The following is a 23,890-nucleotide window of genomic DNA, read 5'->3' on the forward strand; positions in this document are numbered from 1 at the left end:
CCCTTTGTTATATGGTACATTGTGGTACAGTTTCAGAGATCCATGCAATTACAATTGCTTGTGTCGGCCCCTTTTTGGCCCCATAACCCCTAAAATGAGTCCAAACCCTCTAATTGTTTGTTTTTGGTCCCTAATTTCTAAACGGTTGGGACCATCATCCCCAAAATGTATCCCAACCTTCCCTTTGTGGTATTGAACCTTCTGAAAAAATTTCATAAAGATCTATTTACTTAAACTAAAGTTATTATTCGCAAACCAATGTGTCTTCGGACGACGCAGTCGACGACGACATCATACGATCCCAATAAAATTTTGGGGTCGTATAAAAACTTAAAATCGATCACTGAATCATGGAATGAGATCATGGTAAGATAAATCCTAACAGACGTTCATGTACACATTACACTGAATCATGGAATGAGATCATGGTTAGATAAATCCTACCAGTCGTACATGTACACCTTACAATCTTTTATTCACCAAACATACAGATGAAATTTTGCTTAAACTGACTTGACCATGAAAACCTAAGCTTTGTTCACTGATCTAGGAAATGAGGTCAAGGCCAGGTGCTGTCTGACGGATATTTATACCTTGCAATCCCCTTCCCTTTTCATATATGTGAACTTCTGAATTAGACTATTTACCGGGTTTGTAATAACATGAGCAACACGACGGGTGCCACATGAGGATCAGGATCTGCTTACCCTTTCGGAGCACCCCCAGTTTTCGGTGGGGTTCGTGTTGCTTCCGAATCGTCTTTAGTTTTCTATATTGTGCCATGTGTCTGTTTGTCTTCGTTCTACCTCTTTGACTGTCCCTCGGGTATCTTTCGCCCCTTCTTTTGCAAGGGACCCATATATATACCAAAAAAATAGTTATCCGATTAATTATAAGAAGTTAGTTTTTCACATAACAAAGATTCCAAAAACTTTTTAAGCAGTCCGTGGACCATGAAAATGAGGTCAATGACAAAAGACATATAAATGACAGACGGAAAAGGCATTTTATATTGTATGGTCAACATAGTTGCATTCTTGAGGTTCGGTTGTTACTTCGGTTTTGATAGAGAATATACAATATAAAGGTATTAATGAGACTTGTTCATTTAATGGCAAACACTTTTATTCGTATAAATTAATTCTGTCATAATAAAAAAATAAATATATGGAAAATGAAAGACACATGTAGATAAGTTAAAACTGACTATTGCACACAATCTCTTTTTTTATGCACCGTGTAATATAATAGCACCTTGATATCATCTCCATTTATATACCCTTCTTATAAAATATGTGCACATAACTGAAATAAGAATAGGATAAGGGACTAGACTGCCAAATGTTTGGTATAGTTGTGTAATATTATTTGGATGTTTTGAGTATCTTGTGTAAAATGTAGATACTTGGTCACGTGGTTGTAATTCTGTTGTAGCTTTTATTTTGTAGTCATTTTGATCTGAAAGTTTTGTTTCCTTTTGTTGTCTATCTTGAGGCTCCAAATATCCTGCAGTTAATATCTCCTTGTCATCGTTAGCATTTTCGTTTGATGTTTTGTCGGTTCTGGCTTCAGCTATTTCAAAATTACTTTCCTGGATACCTTCATTATTGTTTAAATCACCAACTTCTTTTTCATGTTTTGCGATAATTTCTTCTGATTTCTCTTGTAAATCTGCTGTTTCGAAAACTTTGCCATCATCTATCTGGATCTCTTCTTTATTATCATCGGCAGACTTCACTATTTTGTTATCGATGTAACCATAATTTGTTTCAAATGATTGTCCCTCAACATCTCCCCCTTCCAAAGATCTTCTGACATTGTCCTCAAACTCATCCTCAGTAATAGCTGGACATATAAGTGGGCAAAGTGGGTCTTCGGTGTTGGGATTATAGAATAAAAACAACAAGGCTTGGACGCAGTCATCAAGAGCGTTATCCTCGGTCCACTCGTCTAGTAAACTCACACAAATGTTGGTATCTTCAAAGCTATTTTCGATGGTATCAATATTTGGATGGTATATTGGAGTTGTACAGATGATTTCAGGTACTATATCTGGATAATTTTCTGTGCAAATGTTTATCTGAAAACATTAAGAAAAGAAGCTTATTAGTGCATGGTTATGTTGTGTCATATTGAAATTATTGTTAAAACTCGGGTATCTCATATATACCAACCATTAGCCAACCACTGACTTTTAGAAAGTTGTCTTATTTGTACACGTTGTGACAGAAGAAGACTTCGTAAATACAAAGTTGTAACCTTAATGATTTTTTTTTACCTCTCTGTCCACTACGTAAGCAGGGGTATTGCATATATTTGATACTATTTAAGTGTCGTGTTCCTGTGTTCCTATTTATAGCAGCAGGGCCATTTTTATTATTTATTATTTCGTGGAAATCAAAATTATCCGCCGTTTCTCCTGGTTCACCCACATCAATCTGTCCTTTTTTTTTAATTCAAATCAGTTAAACAGAAAACTACGACACGGCACCATATGACTGATAATCTGCTGAAAATTGAGAAAGGAACAGTATGCGAATATGACGATAGTGTGTTAGTTGCGTGGTCCCTTTGACACATGATAGAGAAACCGACTTAATATTTATATGAAAATGATTTCACTAATTCAAAATCCTTTGGTAAATGAAATGAAATCAAGACTCAAACATCAGTAACAAGCTAAAAACATTTTAAAATATGGAAATTTATGGAGATAACGAAAAAAAAATGCCGAGGAGATTGACACTAGGCCGGCACACTAAAAATAATTCAAAACAAGCATACATTGCTCAGTATGGTATAAGGACCGATAAAGATATCTAACGAATTTGATACATGTCAGGGCGGATCAAATCATTTTAAAAAGGTGGGCCCCAACCTAAGATAAAGGGGAGTTCTAAGTCCATATATCCCCATTCTGCAAATACATTAATTAATTGATCGTCAAAAAAGGGGGATCAAACCCCAGGACCGCCCCCCCCCCCAAACTGGATCCGCCACTGCAATTGAATAATTGCGGTAATTCCCTAATTAAAAGGAGAAGACATATATTTAGCTAGGACATCCGAGTAATTTTTTTCCTTATTGAAGTAACCTAGCTGAGAGTTGATTTTAACTGAGCACTGTATTACAAATAAAAAAAGTAAAGTAGTATGGCAAGCCGTTCTCGTCAAAACTATGTTTAAACCATTTTTCGAGAAATTTACACACTGAGAATTATAAAAAAAACACACTGAGATTTAAAAACTTCAAAACACACACTGAGAATTAAAAATTACACACTGAGATTTCATAACGACGCACTGAGATTACAAAAATGAAAAACACACACTGAGAATTGAAAATTACACACTGAGAATTGAAAATTACACACTGAGAATTGAAAATAACACACTGAGATTTCAAAAAGACACACTGAAAATAAATAAATTGAAAACACACACTGAGAATTTGAAATTACACACTGAGAATTTAAAATGACACACTGAGATTTGTGCGCACATATCTAATTAGCATACTTAATCTGAATCTATTACAAGCTTAAAGCAACTAGGGGACAAAACTCGTTAGTCCTTCGATTTGGTTCCAAATTATTCATAAAAAAACTTTAGAAATACAAGGACAAGAAAAATACCCGCTTATTCTTATTACAAAATATTTATACCAAATGGTGAAAACGTTATATTAAAATTATAAGAAAACTTGGAACAATTTGCACTGAAAAACAAATAATGCAGTGAAGTTTTTTCTCAAGTGTCTATAATAGCATAGAAACGTAACAAAAATATAAAAGATTAACTTGCGAAATCAGGGTAACAGTAGGAAGACTTTTTAAAAGGGACCCATGCTAAAACGGTTTTAAGTCCCGATACACTGGTAGTAATGATATGAATTATAGGCAACAAACTTGTGAATATGAGCGATGTTAAGTCATGAAATTTATTACGAATGTTAATTGGTTGAAGGAATCGCATTTCACTATAATGACAAGAGTTTTTGAGATCAAGATATTAATCTGTTGAATTATTCATATCATGAATATTCATTAGTAATTTGCATATTAATCTCAGTGTGTGTTTTTGAAATCTCAGTGTGTAATTAACAATTCTCAGTGTGTGTTTTTCAGTTTATTTATTCTCAGTGTGTCTTTTTGAAATCTCAGTGTGTTATTTTCAATTCTCAGTGTGTAATTTTCAATTCTCAGTGTGTAATTTTCAATTCTCAGTGTGTAATTTTCAATTCTCAGTGTGTGTTTTTCATTTTTGTAATCTCAGTGCGTCTTTATGAAATCTCAGTGTGTAATTTTTAATTCTCAGTGTGTAATTTTTAATTCTCAGTGTATGTTTTGAAGTTTTTAAATCTCAGTGTGTTTTTTTGTAATTCTCAGTGTGTAAATTTCTCGAAAAATGGTTTAAACATAGTTTTGACGAGAACGGCTTGCCATAAAGTAGTACTTCAGCTAATTAAGGAGATTCTAAAAATGCTAATGTTTGTACCTACCGTGAATTTAAACTTGCCACTTGCATATAGACCCCCAGAAGGGGCTATTTCCAGCTGAAATGTGGAACAATCATCTGGGTCCCAGTCACATATACTGGCCTGTCCTCCCGACAGTTTGCCTAGATGCCTCAATAGATTGTGTAAATCTTTTGCGCAAGTCCTCGCCATGGTTAATTTTTTTCTCGGATCTGTTCAGCGAATATTCCCTGTGCCCACTTCAACATCGAACAATTCAGTCTTAACTAGCATGTCTAAACGACGGAGAGGTCGTTTGTCTGGATCTTCTTGGTCACATAATTAGTACATGACTTCCACTTTTGCTCTTTTTCTACTGATAAATGATCTATTTCATATTGTGGTGTAATGAATATTTCAAGCGGTGTTGGCTTTTTATAGCGGTTACTACCAAAGAATATTTATGATGAAATCACGATGAAATGCCACGGTTTAGCCGTGGTAAAAAGTTTGTCTGCTAATTTTACGAACCAATCAAAATGCAGGACTCCACTATATCATTTCTATATTTAGAATGTATTTATGGTAACGGGAAACTACATCTACTCGAAATTTTCTAGATTTTAGTTAAGCGTTTTAATCTTTCTCACTCAGACCTCCTTAGGTGTGATCCAATTAAAAGCATTGAATTGTTATTTATAGATTTATTTTTATCAAGAAGTTTTATAGTCTTACAGTACTATACTAATCCTTGATTTCAGAAATAAACTAAATTTCAAAGAATCGTTGAAAAAAGAAATTAAAGTACATAACATTTTTTTTCAAATAAAGAAAAGACTGCAAGCAACTAATGTGACCAATATCTTTCAGACACACAAATTCTCCCTACCCTATATTAGGTAACACAACGAATAAAGGAGTTCTTGAAATATTCTAACCCAGAAACTTTTCGTATTAGAGAGTGTACCATATGGGCCTTCAGACAATAATACATAAAATTATACCTTCTTTAATAGCATACATGTGTATTCTACGAATCAATTATTATAGATAGACTTTGATCTTAGACAAAAAGGAGTAGGTCCGGTAAGGGCTGATTTTGGCCCCAAATTTCAGTTTCATCTAACGAGATATTTAGGACACTTTTTAAACACTTAAGGGTCTATTTCAATTGATTCGATTAGTTTATGTAAAAGATTTTAACTGATTCAGTCATTAAAAACGCTCCGATTGAAGCTTAAATATGAAAAATCTATCAAATATGCCAAAAAACGTCACTTTTCAGATGGTTTTCGTCAAAAATGAAAGTGGCCGCATCCGTGTTCATCCTCAACCTTTATATATGTTATGTATTATCATCAAATACAACTTACATTTCAATATTATGAATGAACACGAATGCGGCCACTTTCATTTAAGACGGAAACTGTCTAAAATTTAACTAAAATGCTATAATTGAGAAGATTTCAGTAATTTAGCATGACTTTATGATGCTAGTACACGATATATGTGCATTGTATTGTCAAAAACAGCACATACTTATGTAGCAGAAGCATTCTACTTTCCAAAAAATAGCTAAAAGATTACATTTTCACAATTTTGCAAAACTGCTTAATTTTGGGGCCAAAAAGGGGTCTTACTGAAACTTCTCCTTTGATCACTCTAGAAGCGTGTTATAATCGATATATATACCGATATTTTTCTGAGAGGCTATGAGACCTATACAAATCCTTGCTATGATGTATCTTTTCTCAGATCTTTTCCCAAAGTGACATTATATAGGTCAAGTTAAATCGTAATTTAAAAGTAAACTTTGACACGCGTTAAGTCCGTAAATCAAATAATATATACAAGAATGATATCGGCTTTTTGTAGATGGCTGCACAACTCCTTGCACCAAGTTCTCTCTCTATATATATATATAAGTACTGTCCTAAGTCAAATGCAGGCAATATCATGATTGCACTCAATTTTCGTTTTCTCCATTTAATAGATACTTTATTTTCTTGGGAGGTCGTCCCAAATATTTCGAAATTGTTCCAATTGTTCTTTCGTATACTAGTTAATAGTTTTATGATAAACTTCAGACTAAATGAAGATACTTTCACTTTGATATATATATACTGAGCGACAAAAGCAGCACATCTAAAGGACGCTACGAGGCCACTATAGTACGGGGCCAAAATCAAAGTTTTTAAAGCACATTTAAAAGACAGTCCTTCATACGAAATTTAAGGTATTAACTCTATTTACATTTTAATATTTCAAGGGATGAAAGTGAAAACATGAATCATACAATTTAAAAAAATAAGAAAAATACATTAATAATATTAAATACAAATCATTTCTTGTGATAAACGCGCGGATATTGAGAACTAGCAGAGTTTGGATGAGTGTGTCCACGTGCATTGTTAGGTATTGATGGTCTGCTGCGACATGAGCCTGAAGATTTACTCGTTGATGACGTACCAGTATTGTCTATAACCAACGGATTGTTATAGTACTCCATCTTAAGAACACCATTGTGACCAAGCAGAAAATGTGGTGATTTGTTTTCACATACTTGCTTCTGGTGTATCTTTTGTCTTTCTGAGAACTGAAATTGACATGTTGAAAATTATTACTTAAAATGTATTTTATTGAGAGAAAAAAATGGAATTGTGGTGTGGGAACAGATATACGTTTACTTCCTTTAAGTGTAAATTTAAACCAAAAGATTTTGTCAAATTGATTTTTGTTTTATCACATCAATGTATACAGTATAATTAGATAAGCAGGACTTAAAGGCTTAAGAAAATGTGCTTCCTCATTTTTTAAACTTGAGATAAAAATTACTCTATGTAGAGGAAAACAATACAACTTGTCTTTAGTGTAACTCTATATATATGGTTACATGCAATAATTGTGGTGGGTTTTGAAACTGAAATTTACATAAAATGAAAATAAATTATCTGCAACGTATGGGGCGGCCCCGACGGATTTGTCTTACATGGAAACACCAAAATATTTTTTTTTCTTACTGTTTGGTTTGCTACATCTCGTTGACGTCAGTACAATGAGACTATCATAAGTCTCGGAAATGTCTGTTTATTTATGTATATAATGAGATACGTCATTGTGTAATACAATGAGCAAGGGATGTAAATTCACGAAACAACATACATGTAGACACACACTCGCATCAACCAAAAGCAAAGTTTTTTCCCAGAAAAGCTCAACCACATCTACTTATTATGTTATTCATTTTTGTACCTGAGTAAATTTGGGTGTTGTTTGTTTCTTTTTTTGTGCGTCGTGTCTGGTTTGTGTATCCAAGTGATATGAGCTAGCCACTCTCAGTTTGATGCTGTCTTGAGAATACGGCTCTGTTGTACAAAACATTGGCATCATAGGAACGCTGGGTACTATGGTACTGGGAAGTCGTCTACAAACACATGTGCTGGTAGTCTTCATTGTTAGATCCTCAATTTTCCCCATAGTATATTCTTGTCTACAAAATTCTAGTATAGTGGTCAATTACACCCAAAAACTACACACACATATATATGATAGAATTGACTTGGTTTTTCCTTTATTTTTGTTTGTCATACACAAACCATTTCATATGTTAGTAATAAAACAAATTTGTGGTTGGTGTGTCAGTATGCATACATTGCGCTATAGAACCAGGTTTAATCCACCATTTTTTACATTTGAAAATGCCTGTACCAAGTCAGGAATATGACAGTTCTTGTCCATTCGTTTTTGATGCGTTTTGTTATTTGATTTTGCCATGTGATTATGGACTTTCCCAATTGATCTTCCTCTAAGTTCAGTATTTTTGTGATTTTACTTTTTGCACTTTTTATGTGTGTTTACAGCTGCTAAGCATCATCATGATAACATGTATTTTTAGTTTTTTACTATTATAATGTTCAGCTAATGTATGTTTGTGTTGATACCTAGGTCCGTTATTCGGAGTGACACTCGAAAGCTGCAAGGTAAATTGGTATCCATGAACACTCCCTTACTACAAGGACAAATCACCAACCCAACACCACAGGAGTGCAAGGACCCAGGAAAGTCGGTTATTATGGTGGAGATATAAATAATGAAATAAACAAATTTAAAAAAAAAAGAATAATCACAAACAAGTTAAGTAGCAACTACATATATGTATACCATTCAGGATTTATAAAAAATGGATAGACTCTGCCGTGAATAGGAAACAGAATATCTTTCTATATAGAATTAATGAAAAAAAAGTTGCTGTTTGCAATCAAATGTCGAGAGAAAATTTGTTCAAGCATGTAACACGAGATATTTGTTTTCTGTGTTTAGATCGGTAATATTGAAGGGATGGGTTCACCAAATGCATTTCATAAAGTTCATGATATTATTATGTTGTTCTTTGCATCAGATTACGTCATCTATTCTAAGACATGCAAGTAAAAAAGTAAAACGTCTTGTCCTATATACTTATTTCAATTTTGATCTTAAATTTTAAAGGGAGTCATAGGGTTGCAATCCCCTTTTTGACGACCAATGCTTTTGAATGGAGACAAAATGTTGACCCCCCCCCCGTTTGGAATTAGTTGGATCCTCCCCTGTAAATTAATATGTGTTTTAATTTGTATACCTGTACTGTTCTATATAGTTTTCCGAAAACTCAAAATGGACAAATTTATACTGTATTGGACTAGTTGGTCTACTTGTATATCCAGGGGTAGTGTAATTAGACTGTGTGGTCTTCTGTTGATCAGTTGACTTTCTGTCCTGATATAGGGTGTTAGTTCCTCCGTTTGTGCCCGGTCTAGTAAAACTAAAGCGATCTTTCAGTTGTTTGGTCTTTCCCGCTTTTTGTGTAGTTTGTGACGGAGAATCAGACTTTGATGTATTTAGTTTGGCTGAAGCAGAGTGGCTCCGATGTTTCACACTATCCTCTAGTTGTGTTGTATTGCAATGAACAGATGTGGCAGAGTGTTCCGTGGAGCAAGTTTTCCATCCGCTGAACTCATCCTAGAAAAAAGTAGTGCAAACCATTTTAGAAGAGATTTCTTTACAATCCTTATCTGGTGTAAATAGATATAGGAAGATGTGGCATGAGTGCTAATGAGACAACACTCCATGCAAGTAACAATTTATAAAAGTAAACCATTAAAGGTCAAGGTACGGTCTTCAACACGGAGCCTAGGCTCACACCGAACAGCAAGCTATAAAGGGCCCCAATAATTATTAGTGTTAAACCATTCAAACGGGGAAACCAACGGTCTAATACATATCCTGCTTCAAGTTCTATAAGTTAAGCAAATCTCCACATTATTTATATGCTTTTCCCAGGTCAGGTGTTTCTTATTCAAAATATCACAACTCCTTTATTTTTATGCCCTTATCCATTTCCACTTTGTCAAAATCTGCATTTGATTTAGATTACTAGAGGTAGATGTTCACAATTCATACTTGACTAAAAGGCAGCTACAACATTGCAAGTAATAGGCAAATCAATTTAATGTTAACTTTCTCCGAATGCCGGAGTTTCAACCTTGAGTTTCTTGATTATTTTCCTAATTTATAAAATGAAAATTCAAGAAAAGTTATTTTTGAAATAATCATGTTAGTATACAAAAGTACGGACTACTGAGCCAATGACACCCTCGGGGACTGATAGACTACCAGAAGCGGTATCGTCCCCGAAAAAAACCCACTTCGTAAACTTTGTGCGTCCGAAGCGTTTTTCTGGATTTACCCCAATTCATCAGGAATGCTCAAAGTCAAATATTTCAAAGCCAAGGATGTATAAGAATTAAAACATTTGAAGAACTACATGACCAAAAAGGTACCTAAAATAGCCAAAATCCATCTAATGTCAATTTTGCCTGATGGATTCAAAGTTAAGTGTGTAGTACATGAAATTTTACACTATAGTCTGTCAATCTATGACACAAATGTATACCTTTGATTTCTTTATCTTTATATAAACGAGCACGCGAGCTGATATAGATCTGAAATTAAATCAGCGTGTAGACTGTAGTACAAGAGGGCCAAAAGATACTAGAGGAACATTCAAACTCAGAGATCAAAAATAAACTTACAACGCCATGGCTAAAAAAAGAAAAAGACAGACAAACAATAGTACACAAGACACAACATAGTACCAGTACCCCCAATATATATATATATATATATATATAGTCGGACTTGTTTTTATTCAAACTTAAAGGGGTAGTACGTGTACACTTTAGTCTGAAGTACCTGTACCGTCTTCAAAACAGTTTTCTACCTTTAATAGGCGAGTGTAATATTTGAAAAAGACGTCTAGTTAAGGACTTTAATGCACCCACCTAACACACGGCTAATTTTTTTTTAAATGAAAGAAAAATGATTTATCTTTGATTTTTGCCCGGTCGTCACAAAATCGTACGGTGCAGTTTTTGTAAAATTGAGGTTTATTTCAGAAATTAGTTGAAAATTATAAAATTACGACTTGTTTTTCAAGCAAAAGAAATTAGTCGTATCTCTTCTTTTAGACAGAATAATTAAGTGAATTAGATTCTTAAAATAATGAAAAACAATATTTACAACTATAACTCCGCATGCTTTTGCATTCCTTCTAAATATTTGATATTTTGTACGAACATTTTCATAATCCTGACCTTTTCGGATCTACAATTAAATTTTTTATTAAATGCTTTTGCACTCTATCCATTTTAGAACACACCAAATCACTCATCAGTTGTCGTTTTTTCATTCAAGATCAAGACTTTATCTCAACATTTCTTAAAATCACGAATTTCTGTAATTTTATGATGTTGGGTAAAATCACTATAGTTTCCGGAATCCTTTATCTATTTCGTTATCGTTTTTTTACTGAATATATTAGTCGATTTCCGTGAACTTAATAGTGCTATTAGAGTACGATACATCATATTTAAACAGTTCTATTTCTATCTTGAACTTCAGTGTAGCTTAAATAGATATAAAATCGTCAGAAATTAAGATAAAATCAAAGTAAAACATAGTTTTTGAGTTCTGTAGGGAAAACGGTAGTATTTAATTTTCCCAGCATTAGGTTGGCCTTTTGTGTACCCAAGGCAGGTGAAGGAAGTCAAATTAGGAGCGCTGTGATTGGATGTAAGGGTACAATATATTTTTTATTTATCTATGAATAACTGCAGTGTGTATATTTACAATATAAATTTTAAAACCTATTGAAATATTTTCTAGAGAATTATTCGAAAAGACTTGCAAAATTTCATAAATTTGGTGCAAAATGACGGTGGGCATGGATAACATAAACAAGCTCCGTTGGAAGTTGGTCATGATACTATTTGGCTTTAATTTTTAAAACAGAGTAACAAAGTACTAACACAACATATAACTGTTTTATCCAGGTTTTTATCTTAAAAAGTGGTAAATTTAGAAAATGTTAACATTGTCGCCAATGGCAGAATAAATAGTACCGTTTTCCCTATACTGAAGATAGCAAGGCAAATCAAAGTCACTCAAACTTCAATTCTTTTATACTATTTTGAAGCTTTTGATTAGTACATTTGATTTTTATCACAAAGAATAGAAATTTTTCACTGAGAACAATACTGTGTTGAGAAAAGTGCTGAGTCATCATGATAGGTCAAATTGATTGTAATGATATAAAACTTTATTCTAGGATGTCAATATTAACTATATTGTGTAAAATGCACCATATTATAGTTCTTTTGTATTTGATTTCACCTTTCGCAATGATTTTTTCAATTAGAAACACCAGAATTCAAGTCGCGACAAATATTTTTTACTGAAATGTTTGCCTTTTTTGCTGCGTAATTCCCTAAATGTATAACTTGGGTATTTCTGTAAACATAATCTATTAAAATGGGAAATTGTCTGGTTTAGTTTGTACTGTTTATGGAATAAGGCAATATTTGGTCACATTGAAAGCATTTTCAGTGTTAGAATTGTTCATCTAAGAAAAAAAGAGGCCCACTTGAGGCTAAATTTACATAGAATTTATACTCTCCTGTGTAAAGAATTGTTCACATTCTTGATAATGCATGCAGCAAATATTTCAAAAGTGCTTCATTTTGTAGTTTTTTTCTTTCATTATATCAGACATAAATAATTTTTCATTTCCTACTGTTTGAAAGGACTTTTGTTGGAAATTAATACTCCCAAGGGACATAATTCAGCTTTTTCATTGATTAATACAGGCAACAAAGGCAACTTTACAGCTGAGTAGTTTGCATATTTAATGTTTAAAGTGTCTAATATCTTTGTTTTCATCATCTCAAGACAAAATAATAGATTTTATAACAAGCTCTAAAAATTGTAACAACAATATGGCATATACTAAAGCATGGAATGGAGATTAGTATGAAAAATCTTGAATTTGTGCATTTCTTGTAAATTTTTGATAAAATGAATACAAATTGAATGGAACTGTCCATTTTATTTGTTTAAATGGAACTATTTATCATTCTTTTTAAATAAGATAAGATATGATTGGATACAGGTTGTTTATTAAGGCTTTTCTGAAAGAAGTAGAGAATGAGGTAAACCAGCATGTAGGGGTGGGGACATAAAATGATCTATGTGTCTTTAAGTACTGGGGACATACAAGTATTTATTATAGCCAAGGTTTTCACAATAGCCCAGTATTGCATTAATAATGTCATAAGAATTCTTTATATCTTTATGTCACAGTATAGGGAAAACGGTAGTATTTAATTTTCCCAGCATTAGGTTGGCCTTTTGTGTACCCAAGGCAGGTGAAGGAAGTCAAATTAGGAGCGCTGTGATTGGATGTAAGGGTACAATATATTTTTTATTTATCTATGAATAACTGCAGTGTGTATATTTACAATATAAATTTTAAAACCTATTGAAATATTTTCTAGAGAATTATTCGAAAAGACTTGCAAAATTTCATAAATTTGGTGCAAAATGACGGTGGGCATGGATAACATAAACAAGCTCCGTTGGAAGTTGGTCATGATACTATTTGGCTTTAATTTTTAAAACAGAGTAACAAAGTACTAACACAACATATAACTGTTTTATCCAGGTTTTTATCTTAAAAAGTGGTAAATTTAGAAAATGTTAACATTGTCGCCAATGGCAGAATAAATAGTACCGTTTTCCCTATACTGAAGATAGCAAGGCAAATCAAAGTCACTCAAACTTCAATTCTTTTATACTATTTTGAAGCTTTTGATTAGTACATTTGATTTTTATCACAAAGAATAGAAATTTTTCACTGAGAACAATACTGTGTTGAGAAAAGTGCTGAGTCATCATGATAGGTCAAATTGATTGTAATGATATAAAACTTTATTCTAGGATGTCAATATTAACTATATTGTGTAAAATGCACCATATTATAGTTCTTTTGTATTTGATTTCACCTTTCGCAATGATTTTTTCAATTAGAAACACCAGAATTCAAGTCGCGACAAATATTTTTTACTGAAATGTTTGCCTTTTTTGCTGCGTAATTCCCTAAATGTATAACTTGGGTATTTCTGTAAACATAATCTATTAAAATGGGAAATTGTCTGGTTTAGTTTGTACTGTTTATGGAATAAGGCAATATTTGGTCACATTGAAAGCATTTTCAGTGTTAGAATTGTTCATCTAAGAAAAAAAGAGGCCCACTTGAGGCTAAATTTACATAGAATTTATACTCTCCTGTGTAAAGAATTGTTCACATTCTTGATAATGCATGCAGCAAATATTTCAAAAGTGCTTCATTTTGTAGTTTTTTTCTTTCATTATATCAGACATAAATAATTTTTCATTTCCTACTGTTTGAAAGGACTTTTGTTGGAAATTAATACTCCCAAGGGACATAATTCAGCTTTTTCATTGATTAATACAGGCAACAAAGGCAACTTTACAGCTGAGTAGTTTGCATATTTAATGTTTAAAGTGTCTAATATCTTTGTTTTCATCATCTCAAGACAAAATAATAGATTTTATAACAAGCTCTAAAAATTGTAACAACAATATGGCATATACTAAAGCATGGAATGGAGATTAGTATGAAAAATCTTGAATTTGTGCATTTCTTGTAAATTTTTGATAAAATGAATACAAATTGAATGGAACTGTCCATTTTATTTGTTTAAATGGAACTATTTATCATTCTTTTTAAATAAGATAAGATATGATTGGATACAGGTTGTTTATTAAGGCTTTTCTGAAAGAAGTAGAGAATGAGGTAAACCAGCATGTAGGGGTGGGGACATAAAATGATCTATGTGTCTTTAAGTACTGGGGACATACAAGTATTTATTATAGCCAAGGTTTTCACAATAGCCCAGTATTGCATTAATAATGTCATAAGAATTCTTTATATCTTTATGTCACAGTATAGGGAAAACGGTAGTATTTAATTTTCCCAGCATTAGGTTGGCCTTTTGTGTACCCAAGGCAGGTGAAGGAAGTCAAATTAGGAGCGCTGTGATTGGATGTAAGGGTACAATATATTTTTTATTTATCTATGAATAACTGCAGTGTGTATATTTACAATATAAATTTTAAAACCTATTGAAATATTTTCTAGAGAATTATTCGAAAAGACTTGCAAAATTTCATAAATTTGGTGCAAAATGACGGTGGGCATGGATAACATAAACAAGCTCCGTTGGAAGTTGGTCATGATACTATTTGGCTTTAATTTTTAAAACAGAGTAACAAAGTACTAACACAACATATAACTGTTTTATCCAGGTTTTTATCTTAAAAAGTGGTAAATTTAGAAAATGTTAACATTGTCGCCAATGGCAGAATAAATAGTACCGTTTTCCCTATACTGAAGATAGCAAGGCAAATCAAAGTCACTCAAACTTCAATTCTTTTATACTATTTTGAAGCTTTTGATTAGTACATTTGATTTTTATCACAAAGAATAGAAATTTTTCACTGAGAACAATACTGTGTTGAGAAAAGTGCTGAGTCATCATGATAGGTCAAATTGATTGTAATGATATAAAACTTTATTCTAGGATGTCAATATTAACTATATTGTGTAAAATGCACCATATTATAGTTCTTTTGTATTTGATTTCACCTTTCGCAATGATTTTTTCAATTAGAAACACCAGAATTCAAGTCGCGACAAATATTTTTTACTGAAATGTTTGCCTTTTTTGCTGCGTAATTCCCTAAATGTATAACTTGGGTATTTCTGTAAACATAATCTATTAAAATGGGAAATTGTCTGGTTTAGTTTGTACTGTTTATGGAATAAGGCAATATTTGGTCACATTGAAAGCATTTTCAGTGTTAGAATTGTTCATCTAAGAAAAAAAGAGGCCCACTTGAGGCTAAATTTACATAGAATTTATACTCTCCTGTGTAAAGAATTGTTCACATTCTTGATAATGCATGCAGCAAATATTTCAAAAGTGCTTCATTTTGTAGTTTTTTTCTTTCATTATATCAGACATAAATAATTTTTCATTTCCTACTGTTTGAAAGGACTTTTGTTGGAAATTAATACTCCCAAGGGACATAATTCAGCTTTTTCATTGATTAATACAGGCAACAAAGGCAACTTTACAGCTGAGTAGTTTGCATATTTAATGTTTAAAGTGTCTAATATCTTTGTTTTCATCATCTCAAGACAAAATAATAGATTTTATAACAAGCTCTAAAAATTGTAACAACAATATGGCATATACTAAAGCATGGAATGGAGATTAGTATGAAAAATCTTGAATTTGTGCATTTCTTGTAAATTTTTGATAAAATGAATACAAATTGAATGGAACTGTCCATTTTATTTGTTTAAATGGAACTATTTATCATTCTTTTTAAATAAGATAAGATATGATTGGATACAGGTTGTTTATTAAGGCTTTTCTGAAAGAAGTAGAGAATGAGGTAAACCAGCATGTAGGGGTGGGGACATAAAATGATCTATGTGTCTTTAAGTACTGGGGACATACAAGTATTTATTATAGCCAAGGTTTTCACAATAGCCCAGTATTGCATTAATAATGTCATAAGAATTCTTTATATCTTTATGTCACAGTATAGGGAAAACGGTAGTATTTAATTTTCCCAGCATTAGGTTGGCCTTTTGTGTACCCAAGGCAGGTGAAGGAAGTCAAATTAGGAGCGCTGTGATTGGATGTAAGGGTACAATATATTTTTTATTTATCTATGAATAACTGCAGTGTGTATATTTACAATATAAATTTTAAAACCTATTGAAATATTTTCTAGAGAATTATTCGAAAAGACTTGCAAAATTTCATAAATTTGGTGCAAAATGACGGTGGGCATGGATAACATAAACAAGCTCCGTTGGAAGTTGGTCATGATACTATTTGGCTTTAATTTTTAAAACAGAGTAACAAAGTACTAACACAACATATAACTGTTTTATCCAGGTTTTTATCTTAAAAAGTGGTAAATTTAGAAAATGTTAACATTGTCGCCAATGGCAGAATAAATAGTACCGTTTTCCCTATACTGAAGATAGCAAGGCAAATCAAAGTCACTCAAACTTCAATTCTTTTATACTATTTTGAAGCTTTTGATTAGTACATTTGATTTTTATCACAAAGAATAGAAATTTTTCACTGAGAACAATACTGTGTTGAGAAAAGTGCTGAGTCATCATGATAGGTCAAATTGATTGTAATGATATAAAACTTTATTCTAGGATGTCAATATTAACTATATTGTGTAAAATGCACCATATTATAGTTCTTTTGTATTTGATTTCACCTTTCGCAATGATTTTTTCAATTAGAAACACCAGAATTCAAGTCGCGACAAATATTTTTTACTGAAATGTTTGCCTTTTTTGCTGCGTAATTCCCTAAATGTATAACTTGGGTATTTCTGTAAACATAATCTATTAAAATGGGAAATTGTCTGGTTTAGTTTGTACTGTTTATGGAATAAGGCAATATTTGGTCACATTGAAAGCATTTTCAGTGTTAGAATTGTTCATCTAAGAAAAAAAGAGGCCCACTTGAGGCTAAATTTACATAGAATTTATACTCTCCTGTGTAAAGAATTGTTCACATTCTTGATAATGCATGCAGCAAATATTTCAAAAGTGCTTCATTTTGTAGTTTTTTTCTTTCATTATATCAGACATAAATAATTTTTCATTTCCTACTGTTTGAAAGGACTTTTGTTGGAAATTAATACTCCCAAGGGACATAATTCAGCTTTTTCATTGATTAATACAGGCAACAAAGGCAACTTTACAGCTGAGTAGTTTGCATATTTAATGTTTAAAGTGTCTAATATCTTTGTTTTCATCATCTCAAGACAAAATAATAGATTTTATAACAAGCTCTAAAAATTGTAACAACAATATGGCATATACTAAAGCATGGAATGGAGATTAGTATGAAAAATCTTGAATTTGTGCATTTCTTGTAAATTTTTGATAAAATGAATACAAATTGAATGGAACTGTCCATTTTATTTGTTTAAATGGAACTATTTATCATTCTTTTTAAATAAGATAAGATATGATTGGATACAGGTTGTTTATTAAGGCTTTTCTGAAAGAAGTAGAGAATGAGGTAAACCAGCATGTAGGGGTGGGGACATAAAATGATCTATGTGTCTTTAAGTACTGGGGACATACAAGTATTTATTATAGCCAAGGTTTTCACAATAGCCCAGTATTGCATTAATAATGTCATAAGAATTCTTTATATCTTTATGTCACAGTATAGGGAAAACGGTAGTATTTAATTTTCCCAGCATTAGGTTGGCCTTTTGTGTACCCAAGGCAGGTGAAGGAAGTCAAATTAGGAGCGCTGTGATTGGATGTAAGGGTACAATATATTTTTTATTTATCTATGAATAACTGCAGTGTGTATATTTACAATATAAATTTTAAAACCTATTGAAATATTTTCTAGAGAATTATTCGAAAAGACTTGCAAAATTTCATAAATTTGGTGCAAAATGACGGTGGGCATGGATAACATAAACAAGCTCCGTTGGAAGTTGGTCATGATACTATTTGGCTTTAATTTTTAAAACAGAGTAACAAAGTACTAACACAACATATAACTGTTTTATCCAGGTTTTTATCTTAAAAAGTGGTAAATTTAGAAAATGTTAACATTGTCGCCAATGGCAGAATAAATAGTACCGTTTTCCCTATACTGAAGATAGCAAGGCAAATCAAAGTCACTCAAACTTCAATTCTTTTATACTATTTTGAAGCTTTTGATTAGTACATTTGATTTTTATCACAAAGAATAGAAATTTTTCACTGAGAACAATACTGTGTTGAGAAAAGTGCTGAGTCATCATGATAGGTCAAATTGATTGTAATGATATAAAACTTTATTCTAGGATGTCAATATTAACTATATTGTGTAAAATGCACCATATTATAGTTCTTTTGTATTTGATTTCACCTTTCGCAATGATTTTTTCAATTAGAAACACCAGAATTCAAGTCGCGACAAATATTTTTTACTGAAATGTTTGCCTTTTTTGCTGCGTAATTCCCTAAATGTATAACTTGGGTATTTCTGTAAACATAATCTATTAAAATGGGAAATTGTCTGGTTTAGTTTGTACTGTTTATGGAATAAGGCAATATTTGGTCACATTGAAAGCATTTTCAGTGTTAGAATTGTTCATCTAAGAAAAAAAGAGGCCCACTTGAGGCTAAATTTACATAGAATTTATACTCTCCTGTGTAAAGAATTGTTCACATTCTTGATAATGCATGCAGCAAATATTTCAAAAGTGCTTCATTTTGTAGTTTTTTTCTTTCATTATATCAGACATAAATAATTTTTCATTTCCTACTGTTTGAAAGGACTTTTGTTGGAAATTAATACTCCCAAGGGACATAATTCAGCTTTTTCATTGATTAATACAGGCAACAAAGGCAACTTTACAGCTGAGTAGTTTGCATATTTAATGTTTAAAGTGTCTAATATCTTTGTTTTCATCATCTCAAGACAAAATAATAGATTTTATAACAAGCTCTAAAAATTGTAACAACAATATGGCATATACTAAAGCATGGAATGGAGATTAGTATGAAAAATCTTGAATTTGTGCATTTCTTGTAAATTTTTGATAAAATGAATACAAATTGAATGGAACTGTCCATTTTATTTGTTTAAATGGAACTATTTATCATTCTTTTTAAATAAGATAAGATATGATTGGATACAGGTTGTTTATTAAGGCTTTTCTGAAAGAAGTAGAGAATGAGGTAAACCAGCATGTAGGGGTGGGGACATAAAATGATCTATGTGTCTTTAAGTACTGGGGACATACAAGTATTTATTATAGCCAAGGTTTTCACAATAGCCCAGTATTGCATTAATAATGTCATAAGAATTCTTTATATCTTTATGTCACAGTATAGGGAAAACGGTAGTATTTAATTTTCCCAGCATTAGGTTGGCCTTTTGTGTACCCAAGGCAGGTGAAGGAAGTCAAATTAGGAGCGCTGTGATTGGATGTAAGGGTACAATATATTTTTTATTTATCTATGAATAACTGCAGTGTGTATATTTACAATATAAATTTTAAAACCTATTGAAATATTTTCTAGAGAATTATTCGAAAAGACTTGCAAAATTTCATAAATTTGGTGCAAAATGACGGTGGGCATGGATAACATAAACAAGCTCCGTTGGAAGTTGGTCATGATACTATTTGGCTTTAATTTTTAAAACAGAGTAACAAAGTACTAACACAACATATAACTGTTTTATCCAGGTTTTTATCTTAAAAAGTGGTAAATTTAGAAAATGTTAACATTGTCGCCAATGGCAGAATAAATAGTACCGTTTTCCCTATACTGAAGATAGCAAGGCAAATCAAAGTCACTCAAACTTCAATTCTTTTATACTATTTTGAAGCTTTTGATTAGTACATTTGATTTTTATCACAAAGAATAGAAATTTTTCACTGAGAACAATACTGTGTTGAGAAAAGTGCTGAGTCATCATGATAGGTCAAATTGATTGTAATGATATAAAACTTTATTCTAGGATGTCAATATTAACTATATTGTGTAAAATGCACCATATTATAGTTCTTTTGTATTTGATTTCACCTTTCGCAATGATTTTTTCAATTAGAAACACCAGAATTCAAGTCGCGACAAATATTTTTTACTGAAATGTTTGCCTTTTTTGCTGCGTAATTCCCTAAATGTATAACTTGGGTATTTCTGTAAACATAATCTATTAAAATGGGAAATTGTCTGGTTTAGTTTGTACTGTTTATGGAATAAGGCAATATTTGGTCACATTGAAAGCATTTTCAGTGTTAGAATTGTTCATCTAAGAAAAAAAGAGGCCCACTTGAGGCTAAATTTACATAGAATTTATACTCTCCTGTGTAAAGAATTGTTCACATTCTTGATAATGCATGCAGCAAATATTTCAAAAGTGCTTCATTTTGTAGTTTTTTTCTTTCATTATATCAGACATAAATAATTTTTCATTTCCTACTGTTTGAAAGGACTTTTGTTGGAAATTAATACTCCCAAGGGACATAATTCAGCTTTTTCATTGATTAATACAGGCAACAAAGGCAACTTTACAGCTGAGTAGTTTGCATATTTAATGTTTAAAGTGTCTAATATCTTTGTTTTCATCATCTCAAGACAAAATAATAGATTTTATAACAAGCTCTAAAAATTGTAACAACAATATGGCATATACTAAAGCATGGAATGGAGATTAGTATGAAAAATCTTGAATTTGTGCATTTCTTGTAAATTTTTGATAAAATGAATACAAATTGAATGGAACTGTCCATTTTATTTGTTTAAATGGAACTATTTATCATTCTTTTTAAATAAGATAAGATATGATTGGATACAGGTTGTTTATTAAGGCTTTTCTGAAAGAAGTAGAGAATGAGGTAAACCAGCATGTAGGGGTGGGGACATAAAATGATCTATGTGTCTTTAAGTACTGGGGACATACAAGTATTTATTATAGCCAAGGTTTTCACAATAGCCCAGTATTGCATTAATAATGTCATAAGAATTCTTTATATCTTTATGTCACAGTATAGGGAAAACGGTAGTATTTAATTTTCCCAGCATTAGGTTGGCCTTTTGTGTACCCAAGGCAGGTGAAGGAAGTCAAATTAGGAGCGCTGTGATTGGATGTAAGGGTACAATATATTTTTTATTTATCTATGAATAACTGCAGTGTGTATATTTACAATATAAATTTTAAAACCTATTGAAATATTTTCTAGAGAATTATTCGAAAAGACTTGCAAAATTTCATAAATTTGGTGCAAAATGACGGTGGGCATGGATAACATAAACAAGCTCCGTTGGAAGTTGGTCATGATACTATTTGGCTTTAATTTTTAAAACAGAGTAACAAAGTACTAACACAACATATAACTGTTTTATCCAGGTTTTTATCTTAAAAAGTGGTAAATTTAGAAAATGTTAACATTGTCGCCAATGGCAGAATAAATAGTACCGTTTTCCCTATACTGAAGATAGCAAGGCAAATCAAAGTCACTCAAACTTCAATTCTTTTATACTATTTTGAAGCTTTTGATTAGTACATTTGATTTTTATCACAAAGAATAGAAATTTTTCACTGAGAACAATACTGTGTTGAGAAAAGTGCTGAGTCATCATGATAGGTCAAATTGATTGTAATGATATAAAACTTTATTCTAGGATGTCAATATTAACTATATTGTGTAAAATGCACCATATTATAGTTCTTTTGTATTTGATTTCACCTTTCGCAATGATTTTTTCAATTAGAAACACCAGAATTCAAGTCGCGACAAATATTTTTTACTGAAATGTTTGCCTTTTTTGCTGCGTAATTCCCTAAATGTATAACTTGGGTATTTCTGTAAACATAATCTATTAAAATGGGAAATTGTCTGGTTTAGTTTGTACTGTTTATGGAATAAGGCAATATTTGGTCACATTGAAAGCATTTTCAGTGTTAGAATTGTTCATCTAAGAAAAAAAGAGGCCCACTTGAGGCTAAATTTACATAGAATTTATACTCTCCTGTGTAAAGAATTGTTCACATTCTTGATAATGCATGCAGCAAATATTTCAAAAGTGCTTCATTTTGTAGTTTTTTTCTTTCATTATATCAGACATAAATAATTTTTCATTTCCTACTGTTTGAAAGGACTTTTGTTGGAAATTAATACTCCCAAGGGACATAATTCAGCTTTTTCATTGATTAATACAGGCAACAAAGGCAACTTTACAGCTGAGTAGTTTGCATATTTAATGTTTAAAGTGTCTAATATCTTTGTTTTCATCATCTCAAGACAAAATAATAGATTTTATAACAAGCTCTAAAAATTGTAACAACAATATGGCATATACTAAAGCATGGAATGGAGATTAGTATGAAAAATCTTGAATTTGTGCATTTCTTGTAAATTTTTGATAAAATGAATACAAATTGAATGGAACTGTCCATTTTATTTGTTTAAATGGAACTATTTATCATTCTTTTTAAATAAGATAAGATATGATTGGATACAGGTTGTTTATTAAGGCTTTTCTGAAAGAAGTAGAGAATGAGGTAAACCAGCATGTAGGGGTGGGGACATAAAATGATCTATGTGTCTTTAAGTACTGGGGACATACAAGTATTTATTATAGCCAAGGTTTTCACAATAGCCCAGTATTGCATTAATAATGTCATAAGAATTCTTTATATCTTTATGTCACAGTATAGGGAAAACGGTAGTATTTAATTTTCCCAGCATTAGGTTGGCCTTTTGTGTACCCAAGGCAGGTGAAGGAAGTCAAATTAGGAGCGCTGTGATTGGATGTAAGGGTACAATATATTTTTTATTTATCTATGAATAACTGCAGTGTGTATATTTACAATATAAATTTTAAAACCTATTGAAATATTTTCTAGAGAATTATTCGAAAAGACTTGCAAAATTTCATAAATTTGGTGCAAAATGACGGTGGGCATGGATAACATAAACAAGCTCCGTTGGAAGTTGGTCATGATACTATTTGGCTTTAATTTTTAAAACAGAGTAACAAAGTACTAACACAACATATAACTGTTTTATCCAGGTTTTTATCTTAAAAAGTGGTAAATTTAGAAAATGTTAACATTGTCGCCAATGGCAGAATAAATAGTACCGTTTTCCCTATACTGAAGATAGCAAGGCAAATCAAAGTCACTCAAACTTCAATTCTTTTATACTATTTTGAAGCTTTTGATTAGTACATTTGATTTTTATCACAAAGAATAGAAATTTTTCACTGAGAACAATACTGTGTTGAGAAAAGTGCTGAGTCATCATGATAGGTCAAATTGATTGTAATGATATAAAACTTTATTCTAGGATGTCAATATTAACTATATTGTGTAAAATGCACCATATTATAGTTCTTTTGTATTTGATTTCACCTTTCGCAATGATTTTTTCAATTAGAAACACCAGAATTCAAGTCGCGACAAATATT

General features: G+C 31.7%; 2 protein-coding genes across 3 annotated transcripts in view; both read right to left on the reverse strand.

Moving 5' to 3' along the window:
• Window positions 1-1,091: 1,091 nt before the first annotated feature.
• Window positions 1,092-4,862, reverse strand: LOC143083065 (uncharacterized). The gene is made up of 2 exons (XM_076259252.1): window positions 4,501-4,862; window positions 1,092-2,080 (listed from the first exon to the last, which is right to left on the reverse strand). Exons 1-2 carry the CDS (start codon window positions 4,666-4,668, stop codon window positions 1,262-1,264), a joined length of 987 nt encoding a protein of 328 aa, XP_076115367.1. The 5' UTR covers window positions 4,669-4,862; the 3' UTR covers window positions 1,092-1,261.
• A 1,569-nt stretch (window positions 4,863-6,431) lies between these two features.
• LOC143083066 (uncharacterized) overlaps window positions 6,432-23,890 on the reverse strand; it is a 37,300-nt gene continuing 19,841 nt past the window's right edge. For both annotated transcript variants that reach the window (XM_076259253.1, XM_076259254.1), the window contains exons 3-5: window positions 9,074-9,453; window positions 7,708-7,945; window positions 6,432-7,051 (exon numbers count right to left, since the gene is read on the reverse strand). In XM_076259253.1, the coding sequence (XP_076115368.1) occupies window positions 6,797-7,051; window positions 7,708-7,945; window positions 9,074-9,453 (873 nt within the window). In that variant the 3' untranslated portion in view covers window positions 6,432-6,796. The remainder of the gene's footprint in view (window positions 7,052-7,707; window positions 7,946-9,073; window positions 9,454-23,890) is intronic.

Source organism: Mytilus galloprovincialis, chromosome 7 (assembly GCF_965363235.1).
Source record: "Mytilus galloprovincialis chromosome 7, xbMytGall1.hap1.1, whole genome shotgun sequence".
NCBI lineage: Eukaryota > Metazoa > Mollusca > Bivalvia > Mytilida > Mytilidae > Mytilus > Mytilus galloprovincialis.